Here is a 16095-nt window from a genome sequence, read left to right on the forward strand (position 1 = left end):
CAACCTGCTTTCTGAGCCAAACCTATGGAGGAAAGGATAAACTGACAGTTTTTATTTATATTTATTTATTCAACTAAAGTTATGTGTCTACTGTGCACAAGGCACCATTAGATGCTAGAGATACAATGATGTAAAGGAGAGACATAGTTTTTACCCCCAGGAAACTTTCATTCTAAGTTGGGGGCCCAGAGCAGATGATACTTTACCATTTGTGGTACAGCTACTTATTTGCAGTTGTGATAAATCCTACAAAGCAGGAGTATAAGTTCTGTTAGAAAAGTTTAGTGAATTTAAGGTAATCTAAGAATGCTAGTAAAATTCTTATTATTAGGGGGACATTTCCTAGTTAAGTTAATAATGAAGTTTATTGAGTGATTTGTTTCTCTTTTGTGAAATTTTCTTACCCATTAGGTTTGTGTCCTTCACTCTTTGCCCCACGGCATCCCTCTGTATTTAAGCATAACTTACTATAAATGTTTGTTTCCTTGTTTATGTTTCTGTGAGCTACTTTGGGGTGTAATAAGCTCTTTTTATTCATCTCTAGTCCTAGTTCTTAACAGCTTGTTTATGAGACCTCTTGCATTGCCCAGGAAAGTTATAATTTCATATTTTCTATCCCGGTGTCTCAATGAATTTTTACTTTTAGAATATGCATATTGAGTTTTTACAGTATTTTTTCTTGCACAGCTCGTTTGTTATTCAAAATTAGAAGAGAAGGATAAGCAAAATTTGAAACAAAAAAATTGCACATAATATCACTATCCAGACATGACTCTAAACAATTTGCTATATATAATTTCATACCTTTTTCTATATGTACATGTATATCTATGGATTTTTAAAAAATGAGATTGCATTGAGCGTATGGTTTAGTATAACCTGATTTTTTCATCTTAATATATTGTGTACATCTTTTCCTGGCATATGTACACACGTATTTTTTATGCCTACAGAGTATTTCATTGTACATTGCATTCTTCATACTTTTACCAATCTTCTATTGATGGATATTTTGTTTTCAATTTTTTTTATCATCTTCAGTGCTGTGATGATCATCCTGAGAGCTGTCCTTAGCGCTCACCTCTAGTTATTTCTTAGAATAAATTTTTAGAAATGAAATTGCTAGCCCAAGGGTATATAATTACCATCTGTAAAGATTTCTTCCTGTTGGACTTCTCCCTGCATTATATGGTAGTGCTGCTTTACCTATACTTTTTTCTACATAGGATATGAATTATTCATATGTCTTGATATTTGTTTTAAAAAACATGGTTAACTGTTATAACTTAATTTTTCATTCTTTCACTTATGTACTAAATGTGAGCCCTGGCTGTGGGTTTGTCATATATGGCCTTTATTATGTTGAGGTAGGTTCCCGCTATGCCTACTTTCTGGAGGGTTTTTATCATAAATGGTGTTGAATTTTGTCGAAAGCTTTCTCTGCATCTATTGAGATGATCATATGGTTTTTCTCCTTCAGTTTGTTAGTATGGTGTATCACGTTGATTGATTTGCATATATTGAAGAATTCTTCCATCCCTGGGATAAATCCCACTTGCTCATTTTGTATGATCCTTTTTATGTGTTGTTGGATTCTGTTTGCTAGTATTTTGTTGAGGATTTTTATCTAAGTTCATCAGTGATATTGTCCTGTAGTTTTCTTTCTTTGTGACATCTTTGTCTGGTTTTAGTATCAGAGTGATAGTGGCCTTGTAGAATGAGTTTGGGAGTGTTCCTCCCTCTGCTATATTTTGGAAGAGTTTGAGAAGGATAGGTGTTAGCTCTTCTCTAAATGTTTGATAGAATTCACCTGTGAAGCCATCTGGTGCTGGACTTCTATTTGTTGGAAGATTTTTAATCACAGTTTCAATTTCAGTGCTTGTGATTGGTCTGTTCATATTTTCTCTTTCTTCCTGGTTCAGTTTTGGAAGGTTATACCTTTCTTAGAATTTGTCCATTTCTTCCATGTTGTCCATTTTATTGGCATAGAGTTGCTTATAGTAGTCTCTTATGATGCTTGGTATTTCTGAAGATTCCGTTGTAACTTCTCCTTTTTCATTTCTAATTTTATTGATTTCAGTCCTCTCCCTCTTTTTCTTGATGAGTCTGGCTAATGGTTTATCAATTTTGTTTATCTTCTCAAAGAGCCAGCTTTTAGTTTTATTGATCTTTGCTATTGTTTTCTTTGTTTCTAGTTCATTTATTTCTGCTCTGATCTTTATGATTTCTTTCCTTCTACTAACTCTGGTTTTTGTTTTTTCTTCTTTCTCTAGTTCCTTTAGGTGTAAGGTTAGATTGTTTGAGATTTTTCCTGTTTCTTGACGTAGCCTTGTATTGCTATAAACTTCCCTCTTAGAACTGCTTTTGCTGCATCATATAGATTTTGGATTTTTGTTGTCAAAATGAAACACATCGTCGTGTTTTCGCTGTCATTTTTTTCTAGGTATTTTTTGATTTCCTCTTTGATTTCTTCAGTGATCTCTTGATTATTAAGTAACGTATTGTTTAGCCTCTATGTGTTTGTGTTTTTTACGATTTTTTTCCCTGTAATTGATTTCTAATCTCATAGTGTGTGGTGAGGAAAGATGCTTGTTATGATTTTAATTTTCTTAAATTTACTGAGGCTTGATTTGTGACCTAAGATGTGATCTATCCTGGAGAATGTTCCATGTGCACTTGAGAAGAAAGTGTAATCTGCTGTTTTGGATGGAATGTCCTATAAATATCAATTAAATCCATCTGGTCTTTTGTGTCATTTAAAGCTTGTGTTTCCTTATTAATTTTCTGTTTGGATGATCTGTCCATTGGTGTAAGTGAGGTGTTAAAGTACACCACTATTGTTGTGTTACTGCTGATTTCCTCTTTTATAGCTGTTAGCAGTTGCCTTATGTATTGAGGTGCTCCTATGTTGGATGCATATGTGTATTTATAATTGTTATATCTTCTTCTTGGATTGATCCCTTGATCATTATGTAGTGTCCTTCCTTGTCTCTTGTAACATTCTTTATTTTAAAGTCTATTTTATCTGATATGAGTATTGCTACTCCAGCTTTCTTTTGATTTCCATTTGCATGGAATATCTTTTTCCATCCCCTCACCTTCAGTCTGTATGTGTCCCTAGGTCTGAAGTGGGTCTCCAGTAGATAGCATATATATGGGTCTTGTTTTTGTATCCATTCGGGGAGTCTTTGTCTTTTGGTTGTAGCATTTAATCCATTTGCATTTAAGATAATTATCGATATGTATGTTCCTGTGACCATTTTCTTAACTGCTATGTGTTTGTTTTTGTAGGTCCTTTTCTTCTCTTGTGTTTCCCGCTTAGAGAAGTTTCTTTAGTATTTTTTGTAGGGCTGGTTTGGTGGTGCTGCCTTCTCTTAGCTTTTGCTTGTCTGTAAAACTTTTGATTTATCCGTCATATCTGAATGAGATCCTTGCCAGGTAGAGTAATCTTAGTTGTAGGTTCTTCCTTTTCATTGCTTTAAATATATCATGCCACTCCCTTCTGGCTTGTAGAGTTTCTGCTGAGAAATCAGCTGTTAAGCTTATGGGAGTTCCCTTGTATGTTATTTGTCATTTTTCCCTTGTTGCTTTCAATAATTTTTCTTTGTCTTTAATTTTTGCCAGTTTGATTACTGTGTGTCTTGGCATGTTTCTCCTTGGGTTATCCTGTATGGAACTCTCTGTGCTTCCTGGACTTGGGTGGGTATTTCCTTTCCTATGTTAGGGAAGTTTTCAACTATAATCTCTTCAATTATTTTCTCGGGTCTTTTCTCTCTCTCTTCTCCTTCTGGGACCCCTGCAATGTGAATTGTTGGTGCATTTAATGTTTTCCCAGAGGTTTCCTAGGCTGTCTTCATTTCTTTCATTCTGTTTTCTATATTCTGTTCCGTGGCAGTGAATTCCACCATTCTGTCTTCCGGGTCACTTATCCGTTCTTCTGCCTCAGTTATTCTGCTATTGATTCCTTCTAGTGTATTTTTCATTTCAGTTATTGTATTCATCTCTGTTCGTTTGTTCTTTAGTTCTTCTAGGTGTTTGTTCTTTAATTCTTCTAGGTCTTTGTTAAACATTTCTTGCATCTTCTCAGTCTTTGCCTCCATTCCTCCTGGCCTGTGTTTATGGGTCGTGTAGTCATCACCAGCCATATATTTAGTTGATTTGGCAGGAGTAGTTGTTAATTCCTGGCTTATGCTCTGTTCGAGGAGGCGCAATAGCCATTTTGAGCAATAAGGTTGTGTAAAAAATTCTGTGGAATTATATTAGGTTTGCCATGTATGGTTGAAGATTTTGGGCTCCATTTTGTAAAATAGGAACAGCTATGGTAAACTTCCAAGTTTTCATATAAAACAATATTAATTTAGGTGGGTGGGCAGAAGAAACATTAATGCCAATTTTTAGCAAAGTTTGAGCACCTTGCCTAATGTCATTTTAAAGATACAGTAATTTTAGTTGCCATATGAAAGTAAATCTTTATGTAATCTATAGGGAAGTGGAAGAATCAATTAATTTTAATTATAGAAAAATGATTAAGGCTTAAATTCATAAAATGCATATATATTTCCCTTAACATATGACTCAAATATTGCATGTACGTACTAGAAAAGTCAGAAGTTTTGACTGAGGAAAAAAAGATTAAGAATCATCTCTAAACCAGAGTATATGTATAACAGAGAAAGAGATCATACTATAGATATTGTTTTGTAACATGTTTTTATTCAGCTAGCAGTTTATCATGGACACCAAGTCATGTAATAATCTACTTCTGACAGCTAATTGAATGAGCATGTGGCTGTCCTGTATTTAATGAATTTCCTATTGTGGGATACTTAAATTGTTTTCTGTTTTGATTTTGACTTTTCATATGATGCACCATACTGTGATAAATTTTTTTATTGAAATATAGTTGACATACAAAATTATGTTTGTTTCAGGTGTACAACATAGTGATTCAACATTTAACTACATCATGAAATGATCAAGACCATAAGTCTAGTAACCATCTGTCCCCATGCAGAGTTGTTACAACATTGACGATATTTCTTGGTGTGTAATACGTCCCTGTGACTTATTTATTTTCTCACTGAAAATTTGTATCTCTTAATTTTCTTCACCTGTTTCGCCCACCCCCCAAACCACCCATTTGTTCTATCTGTGAGTCTGTTTTCATCTTGTTTTGTTTGTTTTTTGGTTGTTAGATGCCAAATGTAAGTGAAATCATACAGTATTTGTCTTTCTCTGCTTGACTTACTTCACTTAGCATAATATTCTCTAGGTTCATCCACATTGCTGCAAATGGCAGTATTTCATTCTTTTTTATGGCTGAGTAGTATTCCATTGTATAAATATACCACATCTTCTTAATCCAGTCATCTTTTGATGGGCACTTGGGTTGCTTCCATGTGTTGGCTATTGTAAATAGTGCTGCTATCAACATTGTGGTGCATGCATCTTTTTGAAATAGTGTTTTCATTTTTTTTGGATATATACCTAGGAGTAGAATTCCTAGGTCATATCGTAGTTCTATTTTTAGTTTTTTAAGGCACCTCCATACAGTTTTCCGTAGTGGCTGCACCAATTTGCATTCCCACCAGCACCATACCAGGGCTCCCTTTTCCCCACATCCTCTCCAACATTTGTTATTTGTAGACTTTTTGATGATGGCCATTCTGACAGGTGTGAGATGATACCTCATTGTGGTTTTGATTTGCATTTCTCTAATAATTACTGATGTTGAGCACATTTTCATGTGCCTATTAGCTATCTGTATGTCTTCTTTGGATAAAAGTCTATTTAAGTCTTCTGCCCATTTTTTATGTTGTTTGTTTTTTTGTTATTTAGTTGTATGAGCTGTTTGTATATTTTGGAAATTAAGCCCTTGTTGGTTGCATGATTAGCAAGTATTTTCTCCCAGTCCACAGGTTGTCTTTTTGTTATAGCGATGGTTTCCTTTGCTATGCAAAAGCTTTGCTTTTAGTTTTGTATCTGCTGAACAACTTTTCAGCAGGTTTTTTTGGTGGGTGGGGGGGTTTAAGCTATTTTGATTGAATTTCTGTTATTTTTCTTTTTTTACCTTGGAGTCTAAATTCCATTTATCTGAACAGGGGAAGGAACTGGCCTTTTAAAAAAAAAATCCCTCTGCTTATTTGGGGGAATAAAGCACTAATTTTCTTGTCAAAGGATATTTCTGACACATTCTTACTGTGAGTTTGCTAGTTCATGCCAGGAGAGTGTCCAACATGAAATAGATAATTAATTCAGACAGAATCTAGCAAAAATGAAAACTGAACGTCCCTGCAGGGAGCTCTTTTGTCATTCTTTCTGTTCCTGCAGAGAAATCAATGGAGTTTACATTGGAAGATATTGTTCCCTTTAGGAGGAGGTGTCTCAGGGAAGCTGCAACTTCTGACATGGCGGAATAAAAGAGAAACCTAAAATCCCAGGCCGCTGAGTAGTGATTCCCTTGGGTGGCTTGATAATCTAGATCAATCTGTTTAGTCAATGCCTTTCTGTTTTTACTTGTAGCACTTATACAGTTCCAAGCCTCTTCTATTCAGATGTTAGAATTATAAGTCTGTACTACAAACTGCCAAACAGTTTTTCTGTCGTGCCTCCTTTAGAAATGTCATTGTGATATTAGGGATTGTTAGTATGAGAGTAGCTTTACCACATCAAGTACACATATTTTTGATTCATTAAGCCACACTTTGGGATTTAGATATGTGCCTTTACATTATTTGCCATCAACAGTACAGAAGTTGAGCAACTCTAATCATCAGAATTACTGTCCTTTAGATTATAAGGGACTTGAAAAAAGGCAACTCAATATTTATTCTTATTTTTTTTTTTACAACACTGCTTTGATAATACACTAGTCTCAGACATTAAAAGACTGAAATTGCTTAAATAAACCTATGCTAGTAATTTTTTTATACCTATAACCTTTAACCCCGTATTATTAGGTTAAGAAAGAATGTTATTTTTCCCATTGTTTCTGCTCCATTGATTATAGCGCCTAAAACTCCTCTTATCCCATGTTATTGTATTTTGGTAACAGAAGCATCCTGTTTTATGAATTGTGTGTGCTGAATTAGCTTAAGAGGGCTTCACTGCATGGTGATGACTTGAGTCCTCTAATTGTGAAGGCAGTTTCTTTTACCTTCATTATGAAAAGGGCAAATAAGGCGGTTTTCATAGCCTAAATGTTTTTAAAAAGCTTTCCCTCTGTTGGAGTAAAGCATCAGGACAAAAGGAGTAGGCTCTTCTTGGGAATTTCTAGAAATACCTTTTGGAGGTAAAATTAGAAGATAGCTATGTGTTCCTCTGCGAAGAAACAAATTCATTCTTACAGCTCAAGAACTGAAGCAAAGACTGATTCTTTTGCGATTCATTATCTTTTCCATTGGCAAGCTTCTTTTACACTGTATAAAGCACATTTGCGTACAATTGCCTCAGTATTGTCTTTACTGTTAACCTTGTGCTATACATAGAGCAGGTGTTAGTACTATTATTTCCGTTTTGCAGCTGCGGACACAAATTGAAGGAGATTAATGACTTTGCCATAGTCCCACAGCTACCAAATGGGAGAACCTGGGGTTTCTGACTCTAGTCATGTGCTCTTTACAGTATATCATGTTGCATCGGATCTTCGTAATCTGTGCTGTTTAGTGTCGCTAAGGTTCTTGTGGAAGAATAACATGGAAAAAGTATCATTCTCCCCAAGAAACAAAAATGGCAACAAAATATACATAACGTAAGCATTCAGAATGGAATGAATTCTCCAAAATCTCATAGACAAACTAAGCAATATGTTCTGAGTCATTAATCGGTAAATATTCATATGCTATGTATGCATAATACCTAGGTATTGTTCCTTCTATTTTGTTTGCTTTTGCTTGTTTTGCCCTTACTGTTGAATTGTGGGCTTAGTATTGTAGGCTGATAGTTTTCCTTGTATTTTATTTGTTTTTGCTGTTTTGCCCCTACTGTTGAATTGTGGATTTAGTATTGTAGGCTGATAGTTTCTGTGGATTTAGTATCATAGGATTTAGTATTGTAGGCTGATACTGTTGAATTGTGGATTTAGTATTGTAGGCTGATAGTTTCCTGTGGATTTAGTATTGTAGGCTGTTAGCACTTTTAAGATCTTATTGCACTGTCTTTTGGTCTTGTTAATTTTGAAAAGTTTGTTGTTACTCTAAATTGCTCCTTTGTAGATAGCCTGTATTTTCTTCCATTTATCTCTGAAGATTGTCTCTTTGCCTTTGGTTTTAAACAGTCATATTATAATGTATAGACATATAAACTTATTTTTAGTGTGGCTTATTTGATTTTATTTTTCTGTGCAAATCATTTGGGTTATGTATTATGGGAGTGCTTTTTGAGAGTGGTCCAGGTACCCCCAGCTCACTGCCATTTTTTGTTAATTTCTCAGCTCATTGGTTTCTAGTCCAACCATTACACTAGGGTGCAGCCCTTCAAGGGTGCTGGTTTTATGTGGGGGTCTCAGTTCTGACTCTCTTCCATCTGTAGAATAAAGGCAGTATCTCCTCTTACCATGTGGACATTTAAACTCAAGCTATTAGGTTATGGAAACTGACAACTTCCTTTCAATACCACAATGCAGGTATTTCCCTCTTTGTTTCCGGCACTGGGTAATTAACCCCACCCCCATTTTTCCTTTTCGGCTCAGCTATATATAAAAGACTTTTCTTCTTTATCAGTCATTTCAAGTATGGCCCATCATGTTGTTGGAGCCAGAAGTCAGTCTATTTTTTGAAAACAGACAAGTCATTGGGTAATAAACAGTAGGCCGAAACAAGCCAGTAAAGACCAGGAACATGAGCTTGACTAATCTGATATAATATGACAGATTGCACAGGTCAACAGGCTGGTGGATCAGATCCACAGGGTTCTAGTAGATGGACATAGCAAGATAGTAATCGGTTGAATCCAAAGCCCTCAGGGCTGGAAGATCTCTAAGATCTAGTCAAGAATAGCCAGGGTTGCGAAGGTCAAAGGAAGCAGGCTTCTTTATTAGAGGCTTCCCTGCTCCTGATTATGTATAGGCAAGCCTGGATTTAACGTATATTCCCTGCAGGTATACCTTGCTTACATTTAAGGCACAATTCATGGCTGGGATTCTGGAATATCTTCTCATATTCCACATGTAGAGTACCATTTCAGGCACTAGTTTTCAAACTTTCTAGGAGGAAGACTTTTAAAAAAATTAGTAAACCTTAGTAAATACTTAGAGGATACTTAGAGGATATAGCCTCACTCCCCACCCACCATCCATGGACAAGGCAAGCCCTTTTTGTACTCCCATAATTGGTGGCCAGAGATCTTTTTTGTTGATCTGCAAAGTGCATCAGAACATGTATGAGACCATACTTCCTCCTGGTATTTTGATTTACGGAAATGTTTGAATGACAAACCTGTTGTTAGCAGACCTTTCATCTGAGTTACAGTCCTTTTTCCCTCGTGCCTGCAGGATATTTCTTTCTAGATGTCTTTCCATCCGCTCCAATTAAACATATCCATCCCCCATCTCCTGCAAAGGTGCTCCTTCTTCAGGTTTCCCCTCCATTTAATTGTGTTGCTTTTTATTCACCCAAGTCTCTAGGCCCAAATCATCTCACTTCATTCTCCAAGTCCTTTTAATTCTTTTATTCTCTATCTCAGATTTACCATTCCTCAGGCTCCAGTACCATCAGTAGTTGATAACTACTGATAATCTGATATAGTTATTACTGTGCTAGGTGAGCGGGGTGGGGGGGGGGTGAGAACTGTAAGATGTGGTCATTGTCTTTACAGAACTTAATATCTAGTTGAGAAGACAATTTATATTTACAAAAATAGTGAACAATACCAGGCAGTATGGAATTAAATGTTAAGTTGGGTGGTACAGAGTTTTAAGTGCTAGAAGTTAGAGGAAAGGAAGGGATAAAATGAGGGCCTGAATTGTAAGAGAAAAGTTAATTTTAGAATTGAGATTTGAACTGTCTTGAAACAACGTAGGTTGGAATTAGATAGGAATTTAAAGTGAGGAGAAAGCATGGATAATACAATTTTTGGAAAACTTTTGAGGTTCTTTATGTTAGGGACTACTGACAAATAGGAATTAGAGAGGTTCATGACTGCTTTGAGTTTGGCTATAAGACTACCAGAAGAATCTTTCAAAAATAGTATTTGAATTTAGTTTATTCCCCAACTCAGAAATCTCTGGAGGCTTCCTTTTCCTTTTGATTCTGATCCAAACTGCTTTGGTATTCTAGGTACTCTTTGATCCATCAGCCTTGCTTCACCAGGACTCGTGCTTTTTATGTCTACAGCTTGCTTTATTTGTGTTTGACTTATGCTTTCCATTTCCTTGTGGGATGTCTGCCTGATTTCTTTCCATTCCTTCTCCAAGTCCCATCTCTAGACTTTTTGCCTCCTGATACTGTAATGACTCCCACCCACTGAAATAGCTTTCCTCCCTGGGTTCCTCCTGAAACTGTTTTCTGTTGAAAATAGTTCAAAATCTAATCATGCACCTTTTGTTTCCCAATGATTTAGAATTACAGACATTTCTCTTCCTTTTTGATATGGTGGTAAATTCTTTGAAGGGTTAGATTATGTTTTGTATTTTATTGTTCCTCTTAGTGCTGTATACTACTCTGGGTATATACTCGATGTTGAATTGATAGCTTTTAAAGAATTGGTTTCTTTTTTATTTCAAATACTGATGATTTGTAATATTAGAGCTACTTTGTATAAATGTACCTACTGTCATGCCTGACAGTACTGCCCTTAGTGAATGCTAGTGGAATCCAAATTTGTAGTGGATCTCAAGTCAAAGAACATTTTTCTGCTGTTTCATGGAAGGTGGAAAATAAGAGCAAAAGCACTGAATCCAAGTTTTCTGAGATACTCTTTCTGCTGTCTTCTTTGAGTCTCTCCTTAATCTGTGTCTTTAAGTATATATTATTCATTTATCTTTGACATCTTTTCACTTGTCAACTCATGTAGTGTTTCCTAAATAATTTATGTTTGTAGATGAAGATAAATTGTGTGTGTTAATTGAAGCTTAAGAGAAGAGATTGTAGTGGTTTAGAAAGATTAATCCTTGTTAAACTCTATCTGATTGATCTGTGCTGCCACTCTTCTTGCCTGAGTTTTAAAATTTTAATCAAATATCTGTAAGTGAAGAAATCATCCATTGTAGTTGGAATTGAACTTAAGAAGATATTTGAATATCCTTAAAAACAGATCTTGAAATGGCTTAAGAATACTTGGTTTAAGGGAATTGGGTCAAGCTAACAATAACATTTTTGTTAGTTTTATTTTAGCATGTAACAGCCTCTTAAAAATCTGAAATGACTTTTTAAACAAAGTTTTAAGTTATTATTTTAAATAATAAAATTATTCACCTACCTCATTTAGAAGTTTGTAAGATGATTTGAGAGTGTTTGATTTATGTATGCTAACATCCCAATTTTCTGAGTGGTGATACAGTTTCAGCAAGACTAGAAAACTATGAGAACTGTGAATACCTGGATTTAGAAATGTTCTAGCATTATCTCACCCTTCTTGGTTTCAGAGAATGGCTATTCAACAATGTTTGTAGCTAACCTGGAGTGAATTTTGTGTGTATTTGTGCGTGAGGGAGAGCGACAAAGCTTTGCTTCTTTGGTTAACCAGAATAAAGTAAAAAAGCAGTAGTGTGAGGCAGGCTGGATCTTCTTCAACAACAGTTTATATTAGTTTAAATAATTTCTTTTGAGGGGTGATGATTTATCAGATCTTAACTGCTAGGAGTGTTCTTGTTCTTAAGTTTCCTTATAATGAAAGACAGTACTCTTTACTAACGGCATCATATGAGCTGGGATTTTGTTAGGCATTGACTTTTGTATTTGCTTCACAGGTGGTTTGTATTCGCTCCACTTGGAATGCTCTCTCCCCAAAGCTGAGTTGTGACATGAGACCTCTCATTTTGAAGACCCTCAGTGAACTGTTTTCTCTGGTTCCTTCCTTAACAGTCAATACAGCTGAATATGAGGTATGCATTCAGAGCTCAATAAATTGCCTGTTTCTACATTGGGAAGACATGTGCTTTATCATAACTTTTGGGAAAAAATATTCGTATCTTTTGTTTGCCAAAAATCGTTTAGCACTTTTTGTTCTGTGAACATGTTGATATCTTTATGGACTCCTAGGAGTAGGAGGATATCCACCCTTATCAGTCCTCTGTCTTTGAGATTTATTTACGTGAAGGATGCCAAGTTTTTATTATGAAAGTATAGTCAAGATTTTTTAAAGCCCATATGTTAAAATAGTGTTTCTTAAAATAATAGAATTCACGAGGCCAACAGTTTAAATGCATTTTGTTGGTGTTTTAAATTCTAAAAAGTGTTACAAAGGCTTTAGTAAGGCAGGGCAGACTTCTGAGTAGTATAGACATAGTGTCATTTGTGGGTTTTTTCTAGCTTAGGCATAGAAATTTGATTTTTTACGTGTTAGTTTATTAGTTTACATTTTCTATATATAGCTTTGCTTTTCATGTATACTCTTCAATGAAGACGATTGTAAAATCAACCTGTCCTAGGAGAGGAAAATAATTTTATGAACTAGGCAATGTTTGTCATTGTAATGAATTGAAACACTTGGTGGAAGATGTTTTGCTGTAAGATTCACGTACTTCTGTTTAACATTTTCTCTATTATCTCTTCTTTGAATGAAATGAGAGGGTGGCAGATTCATTTATATGTCCACTTTTGTAGCCATATCCCCTTTCAAGCTCACCTTTTTATTGACTTTTCCTTCAAAGAGCCTCAATTGATTTCCACTTGAAGTCTTGGTGAACCTTTAGTTTGATTTAGTGCTTCACAGACTTTGATAAACTGGCCCTCTGTAAGATTCCAAGAATAGTCCCTTACTTGTTTTAGATCACATGAGAAGACAGGATTGTAGGATAATACTTCTAATCATTCTAAATGCTACACAGTGAATAAAATCAAATTTGTCCTTACCAAGGACACAATACCTAGCATGGTACATAATGTATATTCAGAACCTAGTTGTTGAATGAATGAATGAACCAATACAGGATATTGTGAGTTTATTCTCACATTTGGGCTTTTGTTTTGGGGTATTAAAAAAAGAATCAATTCGAGACTCCTAGAGTATATAGTTCACCAGCAGTCTTTTTTATGGCCACTGTTCGTGGGTACATACCCCATGTTGTCAGAAAATCTGCCAGGCTACTGATAAGGAGCCCATACTAAAACACAAAATAAGGACTTTGTATGCAGTGATACATCTATTTATTTTCTGTCTTCAAGGGCTGAACTCATATACCTTTGTATTGCTTGTACTTTCAGTTTTTCTTACATTGAATTTATGAAGTGGCTTGTGTGTTTTTTATGTTTGCTTACATTGGTAAGCTGTAAGTTGTCTTTTGGACGATTTTTTTTTCCTTCAAATTTTACATTCCTTTTCAGTGACATTTTATTTTGGTTTATCTTCATGCTTATAATAACATTAGGATTCCTCTGTTATTCAGATAGATGGCTTGGGGACCATTTCATCCATCAGTTTCCTCCTAGTAGGGAGATTACTTCAGTGATCAGAGCCCACCTGGCAGCAGAAGTAAAGAAACGTAGGGAAAACCCCTCTCCCATCTGTCGCTCTGTCTCTCCCTTCCTCCCCGCCTCCCCCACTTTCTCCCTCCCTCCCTTCCTTTCTCCCTCCCTCCGCCTGTCTCTTCCTGTGTGTATTTAAATAATTTGTTTTCTATTAAGTGCTTAGAGTTTGTTTGTATGTAAGCCCGAGTTGAATATAGTTTTCCCAAAACATTTCTTAGGTCGTTGCTATCCCTAGTCACCTCAAATGCCTTGTGTTTACCAAAAGTGAAGTCCAGTTTCTTTATATGGAGCCAATAAGGTCTCTTAGAATTGGCCTCATTCTGCTTTTCCGCCTCCTGCACTCCAGGAAAACCAAACCATTGTAGATTCCTTCTCCACTTCCAAATTTTTCCATTGCTTTTCCTTTGTTCATGTTGTTCTCTCTGTCTAGTATTACCTTCTTTTTCACCTCTAATTTTAAAGTCTATTTTAGGAAATAAAGAATTGGTTTAAGTTATCTCATCCTTTGAGAATTTTTCTTCAACAGGAGTCTATTGCTTACAAAGTTCTTTAGCTATACTGTCTTAAGAACATTTATTTCTATTTTATACTACAGGTATATGTATACATATATTTTCTCCATTAACATATAAGCTTGTTGAAAATAGAGTCCATGTTTCAATTTGTATATTTTCTGAATTGCTTTGCAAAATGCTTGATCATTCATTCATTGACTCAGAATATATTTATTAGAACTGTGCTAGGCCTTAGAGATACTAATAAACAATAATAGACACTATTTTAAGTAGTTATTATATTCCCCAGCGCTCTTCCAGTTACTTTATATCAATTAGTTCTAATATCTGATAGGCAGGTATTATTTTTCATTTTATAGCAAAAGAATCTGAGGTTTTAAGAGGTCTATCCATTCATTAAACAAATATTTATTGAGTATCTGCTACATGCAAGACAAGTAACTGAACCAACACTGTAGTTTCTAAGTGAAAGCTGTTTTCTAAACCCAGGACTTTCTAGCTCCAAGGCTATATTTTTCCATTATACCATGTTGTCAGTCCCTGCCTTCTGAAAGCTCAAAAGTTGGTAAAAGATATAGACATAAGCAATAATAATTATAATAACATTTGATGAGCACAGTTACTCAAAGGGCTACGAGAGTGTGGTGGTGGAAGTGACAAGCATTCTTAGGAGAAATCTAAGGAAACCTTATTTAGTCGGCGCTATTAGACTAGGATCGTGAAGAATTAATAAAATGTTGCTTTTCATTGACGTTTTTAAGAGAATATGCAAACACAAGGAGGTATAGAAGAACCTCATACGATTAGCAGGGCAAGAAGTTAGATGTGGCTGAAATTAAGAAGACACTGAGTGTTGGAAAATAAATGGCTTTTTATGCTCAATTATTTATTAAATATTTGTCATTTGAAGAACTGGGCTTTATATTCTTTATGTACTGGTCTTTGAAATGAGAAAGACAGCCACCGCTTTAAGGAGTGTACAAGCTAGTAGGGAGTTAGTTGACCACATACACAGGTAATCACGTTAGATGCTAAATTGTGCCATGTGCCGTATGGCTGCCTAGAGAAGGGAGAGCGCTCTTCTGGGTAGGGGGTTAGAAATAGAGGCATGAAAAAGGAGAGTGACATTTGTACTAAGACTTGAGAGATCAGTAAGAAATGGTTAGGTTTCTAAATTCAGTAATCTTAAAATCTCACCTTGTTATCGTATCCATATGTTTAGATGATGAGTCTGTTTCTGAGTATTTTCATTTTATGAATGATGGATAAGTACAGATTAAGTCAGTTACTAGTGGTATAATTTTTAAAGTGATTTAATTTCCACATTTGCTACTTTAGATTGTTTGCTCTCAATTTTATCTTTGTCTTAAAATTTTATTCTGTTGTTTGTTGATTTTTCAGAATTTTAAAGTTCAAGTCCTCAGCTTCCTCTGGAACCACACTCAAAACAAGGTACTGTCACAAGGGCGTCAGTGAAACAGAACCAAACTGGGGAAAGAACTGTGAAATAAGACTCTTAGGATAAAAATATAACTCCCTTGAAATGATGCCTTCTTGGTTTTAAAAGAATTGTGACTATTAATAAATTTAGGTTTTAAAAGTTATTCTTAATTTATGCCAGTTAATACATTTTCACCATAAAATGCACTTGTTACTTTGTGACACTGACAGATATGAAGAGGGACTGTTGCCATTGTCTCTCCTTTTAAAGGTCCTTCCTCTTTCCTGCTTTGCCCCTCCCCCACCGATAAGCACATCAAACAAAAAGTCCGCTCCATTTTTTGTTTGTTTTTTAAAAATTTTTATTGGAGTATAGCTGATTTACAATGTTGTGTTAGTTTCAGGTGTACAGCAAAGTGAATCAGTTATACATATACATATATCTACTCTTTTTTAGATTCTTTTCCCATATAGGCCCTTACGGAGTACTGAGTAGAGTTCCCTGTGCTGTACAG

The 16095-nt window shown here is 35.3% G+C and overlaps 1 protein-coding gene across 1 annotated transcript in view; it reads left to right on the forward strand.

The window, feature by feature from the left end:
* FOCAD (focadhesin) overlaps window positions 1–16095 on the forward strand; it is a 312127-nt gene that overhangs the window by 177244 nt on the left and 118788 nt on the right. Inside the window, exons 16-17 of the mRNA XM_082656700.1 lie at window positions 11906–12040; window positions 15542–15592. Coding sequence (XP_082512826.1) covers window positions 11906–12040; window positions 15542–15592 — 186 coding nt within the window. The remainder of the gene's footprint in view (window positions 1–11905; window positions 12041–15541; window positions 15593–16095) is intronic.

Source organism: Grampus griseus, assembly GCF_964374135.1.
Source record: "Grampus griseus genome assembly, chromosome: 6".
In the NCBI taxonomy this organism is placed as follows: Eukaryota; Metazoa; Chordata; class Mammalia; order Artiodactyla; family Delphinidae; genus Grampus; species Grampus griseus.